Source organism: Syngnathus typhle, linkage group LG3 (assembly GCF_033458585.1).
Source record: "Syngnathus typhle isolate RoL2023-S1 ecotype Sweden linkage group LG3, RoL_Styp_1.0, whole genome shotgun sequence".
NCBI classification, from domain to species: domain Eukaryota; kingdom Metazoa; phylum Chordata; class Actinopteri; order Syngnathiformes; family Syngnathidae; genus Syngnathus; species Syngnathus typhle.
Genome location: NC_083740.1, coordinates 12,986,655 through 12,994,167, shown reverse-complemented (window position 1 = coordinate 12,994,167; position 7,513 = coordinate 12,986,655). Strand labels below are relative to the sequence as shown.

The window sequence follows — 7,513 nt, the reverse complement described above, 5'->3', positions numbered from 1 at the left end:
GTTTGCGTTTGCGCCCGGTACTTTATGGAACTCTGTTTGGCCCGACTTCCAGCTGGCGGGGCCTCTTTGAAAGCATAGCCGCCCTCCGAGCTCTCCTGCCCGGCGTGGGTTTGCGTTTGCGCCCGGTACTTTATGGAAGCCTGTTTGGCCCGATTCCAGCTGGCGGGGCCTCTTTGAAAGCATAGCCGCCCTCCGAGCTCTCCTGCCCGGCGTGGGTTTGCGTTTGCGCCCGGTACTTTATGGAAGCCTGTTTGGCCCGACTTCCAGCTGGCGGGGCCTCTTTGAAAGCATAGCCGCCCTCCGAGCTCTCCTGCCCGGCGTGGGTTTGCGTTTGCTCCCGGTACTTTATGGAACTCTGTTTGGCCCGACTTCCAGCTGGCGGGGCCTCTTTGAAAGCATAGCCGCCCTCCGAGCTCTCCTGCCCGGCGTGGGTTTGCGTTTGCGCCCGGTACTTTATGGAAGCCTGTTTGGCCCGACTTCCAGCTGGCGGGGCCTCTTTGAAAGCATAGCCGCCCTCCGAGCTCTCCTGCCCGGCGTGGGTTTGCGTTTGCGCCCGGTACTTTATGGAACTCTGTTTGGCCCGACTTCCAGCTGGCGGGTCCTCTTTGAAAGCATAGCCGCCCTCCGAGCTCTCCTGCCCGGCGTGGGTTTGCGTTTGCGCCCGGTACTTTATGGAAGCCTGTTTGGCCCGACTTCCAGCTGGCGGGGCCTCTTTGAAAGCATAGCCGCCCTCCGAGCTCTCCTGCCCGGCGTGGGTTTGCGTTTGCGCCCGGTACTTTATGGAACTCTGTTTGGCCCGACTTCCAGCTGGCGGGGCCTCTTTGAAAGCATAGCCGCCCTCCGAGCTCTCCTGCCCGGCGTGGGTTTGCGTTTGCGCCCGGTACTTTATGGAAGCCTGTTTGGCCCGACTTCCAGCTGGCGGGGCCTCTTTGAAAGCATAGCCGCCCTCCGAGCTCTCCTGCCCGGCGTGGGTTTGCGTTTGCGCCCGGTACTTTATGGAAGCCTGTTTGGCCCGACTTCCAGCTGGCCCGGCCTCTTTGAAAGCATAGCCGCCCTCCGAGCTCTCCTGCCCGGCGTGGGTTTGCGTCCGCCACTGCTCAAAGCGAACTTCAACTCATCTGCTTAATAATGTGGAACGCCATTCTTAAGTAGTTTTTCCTTAATTTTGGGCTCAACTGGCCGGGAATCATCACCGGTGTCTGAGATTGCTCTCAGTTATCCAAAGAGCCCTTACACTGAATAGCGTCCATGAGTTTAATTTAAAAACAAAAAATTTAATCTTTATTTACACTTAAATACAATTTGCATAATAATTTGGAACAGGGTGTAAGTGCGCCTTATAGTTCGGAAAATACGATCGATCAATCGTTCGATCGATCGATCGATACACACACACACACACACAGCTGGAATAAGCTCCAGCACGCCCAGAAAATGTACCACTGTGTATTGTGTGTGTGTATGTATGTGTGTGTATATATATTGATTGATTGATTGTATATTTATTGATCCCCAGGGGTGGGGAAATTCAGGCCCCAGCAGTATTCATACCACAGAGTGGGTATACAAAAGACGCACAAATGGCATGAGCGCAACTCAACAGGCTCTCATAAGGCTGCCACACAACGGCGCCACAAAGAAAGCCAGAAAGTGCTCAAGATAAAAGCCATCAAAGCAAAACAAAGCTAAAAGACAAAGGAAAAAAAGTAACTGTGGCCAACCAGCACCCCTCAATACAAGAGAACATCCCAAAACACACTAAATAGCCTCCACGGGGTCCATAGACAGGTGTAGGGGCAGTCCAGTTCAACGGCGCCCAATGGACCGTGGTCGTGAATCGGTGAAAAACATCACAAAGCAGGCAAACGTGTGAGCAGCGTCCTGGGCACCCAGTCGGGTGCACGTGCAGATGGTCACCACGGGGCCAGCATGGCGAAAGTCGTTGGTTCCGACGAGCACGAGGGAGCGGACTCCCCACAGGGGTTGCGGCTGCAAGGCCAAGGCGAGGGACCCGGTCATCACTGCCCGGATAAGCAGGAAGCCGCCGTAGAGTTACGCCGGTCTCGACCGATGATCCCGGTCCCAGGAAGAAAAAAAATAATACAAAATATCCGATCCGAAGAGATACCGAGGTGCGGTAGAAGGCACCAGCAATGCCGAATGGACAAAAAGAAAAGGGAGAAAAGAAAGAAATAAAGAGGAAAAGAGAGAACACTGCTGGGAGGCAGCCACTTACGGCGCCATACCGAAAGAAAAAAAAAAAATATATTGATATATATATATATATATATATATATATAGTACCGTTTTTTTCCGTGTATAGTGCGCAATATTTTACTAATTTATTGTCCTAAAATCTGGGGTGCGTATTATACATGGGTACAAAGAAAAAAAATTGTAATTTTTTTTTTTTTTTATTTTTTTTATTTTTTTTTTTTTTAAATAAAGTCATGGTACAACAAAACCAACAACAGGACTGACCGACAAAGTCGTGGAACAAAAAGACAGGGTGACATTACCAAAGACAGGAACAGAATGACAGTAACACATGCAATGATCCAACGGTGAGCGAGGGGCAGACAGGACTTAAATACAAAACACGTTACATCGATTGAGCTGACACAGGAAGAGCGGGGTGACACGAACAGAAACTATGGCAACCTAGACACATAGCAAAACTGGGGACGAGACATGACAAATCTCCCCCGAAATAAAACTCACGTTTCTTCTTGTTTGTTGTCAATCGCGCATCGCATTCAGCCATCCTGCCCAACACACTTAGTAGAATTCATAATTGACGACACATCGTTTGATGCGATGGTGCAATCCTCGATGGTGTGTTATTGTCAAATATTGTTTGTTTTTTAATCTCCATCGCGGACCGGACGTCATACGGAGGCCGCCATTACAGATGCGCAGAACGGTTGCGCAAGACACGTCAGCTATATAAAGAGCGAGAGTTCAGTTCTCCACCTATTAGTTTCAATTCACAGTTTAATTAGCAGTTTCAATCAGCAAAAAACAAAATGCGTATTACAGGTAACATTTTATTTCACAACACTTTGCCTTGTTCCTTTCGTCTCTGCTGTTCATTTCAAACACGCTCCATACGACCGCAATGCTCTTGTATCAGACGCTCGCTCGATCACCTGCTAGTTTGCCGTCTGTCACAATGTACCCTACACAAATCCGAAACATTTGTTGCGGCTCCGAGTCACGACGAGGGGCAAGTTTTGGTTTCCAAGGTTGTTTTTATTCCTCTTCAACGTCTCTCCCATACAGAGCCGCCTTTTTCACGTCCGCAGCCCATGCGCGCACGGAGCGCGGTGGTGCGTTTAGGGGCAGTCGGAGAAATCAACGCCAACAAAAAAAATGACATCCAGCCTAGTTAAGACCATACCAAAGACTATAAAAATGGGACCCATTGCCTCCCTGCGTGTGTGACGATCTTTGGGACTTAAAAAAAAAAAAAAAAAAAATTTAAAAAAAAATTTAAAAAAATTCATAAAAATTGGGTGCGTATTATACATGGGTACAAGCTTTTTTCCAGCATCAGCATGCCATTGTTAGGGGTGCGTACTATACATGGGGGCGCACTATACACGGAAAAAAACGGTAGTTTCTAAATAAGACAACAGTTAGCCTAGCACCTTCTAGTTTTTGTTCCACGACACTTTCTTCCCCATTTATTTTGGGCAGTCTGGATGTCCCCATTATTATTTATTATTATTTGTGTCCACCACTGTAAGATACTTTTATTGTGGTATTGCAGGCATTCATTTGTTGTGTGGCTGGCTGCCTGTGCTTATGATGCTGATCAAGTTTAGATGAATTTGTTTCACTTACCATGTAAGCTACAACTGTGAGCTGATATGTAACGGACTGGGCTCCCAGCTCTATTTCACTAATTATACCAGCAATGAATCCTCCTACTTCAAATAGCCACCATTCCAGACAAAGTATGAGCATGCTCGGGATGGCCAGCTTAACAAAGGGTCCCCACTCCGATATGCGGCATTTGGTGTCAACTGAACAATCGTCACTATCCTCACAAGGCCATGTGAGTCGATGAAGAAGCACCTACATTGAAAAAAAGAAAAAAAAAATAGCATGAAAAAGATTTTGGTAATTTTTCTAACTTAAAATCGCATATCATTTTTGATCAAATATCACTGGTTGGTAGCCATGATGTCTATGTATGTAGGAAAACAGAAATAACAAGATTGAAAACAGTTAACCTCAGGGCTGAAATTTCCTGCTCCCTCTTCAGGAAAAAGCAAAGCCACTGTGTCTGGTCTTTGGGTCAACAGTGTCCACATTGGGGTTTCTTTAAGACCTCGTCTCAGCTGCTTAATTTGCCTTGTGACACGTCCTATTACCTGTTATTATTAATAAGACAGAGAGGATAGAACACAAGATTCTTCATCTAAAAGCTTGAAGAGTAACATAGAAAAAGAATAATTCCATTTTAATACATTTATTATGCTTCAATCCTCTAGTGAATGAGGAAATAATACTTTTCTCTTGCAGACTGATACAACTCCTTGTATTTGCAGTATTACAGACCACCCACCATCTTTTATATTTCAGAGAAAATAACTTGGTACAACTTGGTAAAGTGAATCACCTAGTAGTAGTTTGCTGTAAAACAAACGGTGAGTCAGACATTTCTTGCCAGCCACATCATAACATCGGAACAGAGTACTAAAGAGCGCAGTACCGAGCGCCATGTTACCATGGTAACCATGCTAACATAACGCTAGCTCATAGCTAGCAAACTTTTAAGGAACACCACTTCATTAAAAGTTCCCTGTGTAGACATTGTTCAACAAATTCTGTTAAGGTGTCCGGTAAATAAAATACTGACTTTTACGAACACAAAAGGTAAATAAAGAGTACACTCACCGAAGCGTTATTATTTGTGTTTTGGGCCATCCTGAGCTCTGACCGGAGCTCACCTTTGAACTTCACGACGTTCCTGTTTCGACGTCACATGACCAATGGAGCGTAACTTGATTGGCTGAACGTTGGATGATTTGATACAGGGATCAATTACTTCTCCCTTGGTTACCCCGGATGTCCACGCTGAATATTTTTACACTGAATTTTTGGAGACATCGAATTTTTTTACACTGAATTTTTTTAGACATTGAATTTTTTTACATTGAATTTTTTGAGATGTCGAATTTTTTTACACTGAATTTTTTAAGACATTGAATTTTTTTACACAGAATTTTTTGAGACATTGAAAAAAATGTCTTGGGAAAAAAAAATTCAGTGCTAGAAATTCGATGGCTTTTAAAATTCAAAGTCTGATTTAGATGCAAAAAAAAATTCAGTGTTAAAAATTGGATGTAAAAAAATTCAGTGCTACAAATTCGAATTCAAAATCCGATGGCACAGATAAACTTCCATATAAACTTCCATATGCTTCTTGATAGGCAAATAATGAAAGTGGGACTCATCACCTCTCTAATCTGTTGCATTGTTTAGTTACAAAATGTAACCAATTTTGTTCAAACACTACACATTTGGACTTTGCTCACAAATGTACTGTAACATCAAATGAAATAGTGCAACTGGAGAGGAAAATGAATCATAAAGAAACACTAATCATTCATTCATTATCAGGTTTAAAGTGAGTGAGAGGGAAACTGACCTCCCCACGTGGCCTTGTGCAACCCCTTCCAATTAATGTAAATAAATAAGACCACAGCCAACACGTACTGTGAGATTGAATTGGCGGCAGCGGAACCACTTGAACAAAGACATAAACAGCATGATTTAAACACAGCTGGAAAAATTCTCGAATGTATTAGCTGCATTTAAACTATTCGTTTTTCTAAAAGGTGATATCAAAGTCGAAACTTTTTTATTGACCTGAATTATTTTTATAATAATTGACAATCATTGGAGGCAATCACAATTGTCCAACAAAGAAATGAGGGAAATCTGTTCAATAGTGCCATCCACAATAAAATGTCAAACAAAAACACCCTTGGGATTATAGATAGATTTAAAATCACGCAAAGGGGAATGTGCTTTGCATAATTAGTAGGGGTGTAACGATACACATCGATTAATCGATATTATGCTCTACGATTTATTGGCATCGATGCTAAAGGTAAACATCGATTTATATCGCCGTGTTTGACCTCGGACATTAGACGCGACTTTATTTTGAAATCCAGTTCATTGTTGCTTGCTTCCTCTTCCGGGAGCAGGGAGCAGTGCGCGGCGTTGTTGTGTTGTGAGCAGAGCAGGCACGTGAAAGGGGAGTCGACAACTAGTACGCGTCTCCTGGGCTGGTGCTATGGCTAGTGTCCAAAAAGACGAGGAAATTTGCTCCCCTTTAGGCTTCAAGTCATTCGTTTGGAAGCACTTTGGATTCCAAAGAAAAGATGGCTCAACGGACAAGACACGTGCAGTTTGTAAATCCTGCCATGCGGTGATCAAATATTCAGGGAGCACAAATCTCGGCGCACATTTAAAGAAAAAACACGACATCAAAGTTAAGTGTTAAAGTAAGCAATTTGTATACTACAATACTCTTGTCATTTCCTAAATAAAGAGTTTGCAGTACCTTGTTGATTTTGCGTATGAATTGTTATAAATCAGGATATTGTTCTATATTTTTTATTAAAAAAAAAAATATCGATCGTAGAGCACTATATCGCGATATATCGTGATTGAATCGCAGCAGGCTTTAAGATATCGGCAAATATCGTATCGAAGTTCTTTATATCGATATTATATCGTATCGTGACAAAACCCGCGATTTACACCCCTAATAATTAGGACTACAATTACAATGAATTATGCTATAAGAATAAAACCTCTTCTGGAATATTAGCAGGCGAATTTCAGGTCTGGCTCCACTATATCAACAAAACATATTCTGACTAATATTATTTTCCCAAATGAACTACTAATACTATATTATTTTTTTATATATTATTTTGTTAAAGTCCATTACTACTACTACTAACTATTACTTTTACAATAATTCAAATGGGCATTAAGCAACTGAAAGAAGCCATGAAACACAGTGAAGCATTGGTTTATAGAGTATCCAAGAGTCTGACTGATTTGATAAAATGGAATGATAAGAACAACAACAACAACAATTATTAATATTATTGTCATTATTATTATGAACAATAGGCTCTTTCCAAGATTATTGTAACCAAGATGCTGCAGATTGAAAAGTGACTGACCTGGCAACCTCTCGGCTCTGTTTGGCTACGATTAGAATAGGTTCAGCCCAGCAGGGGAAACAAGCCAGCAGTAGAATCAGAATCCCCCTCTGAAGGATCACCCCCACACGCTTCAGGTTTCCGCTCCCATAGGTCTACCCAAAGGCAGAATCAAATAAGCAGTGTTAGGAAACATTAACATCATACTAATGATTTGTTTAGATTCATTAAATGTAAACTAACTTGATACAATATATTATTGTTTAACTGTTTTAGTTGGAACCCATACAATCTGAGAGCCCAGTCAGAGTGGTTTG

At 42.8% G+C, this 7,513-nt stretch overlaps 1 protein-coding gene across 1 annotated transcript in view; it reads right to left on the bottom strand.

Annotated features, from left to right (window-relative positions):
- Positions 1-7,513, bottom strand: part of LOC133151093 (multidrug and toxin extrusion protein 1-like) — a 306,257-nt gene that overhangs the window by 207,960 nt on the left and 90,784 nt on the right. Inside the window, exon 8 of the mRNA XM_061273845.1 lies at positions 5,660-5,757. Coding sequence (XP_061129829.1) covers positions 5,660-5,757 — 98 coding nt within the window. The remainder of the gene's footprint in view (positions 1-5,659; positions 5,758-7,513) is intronic.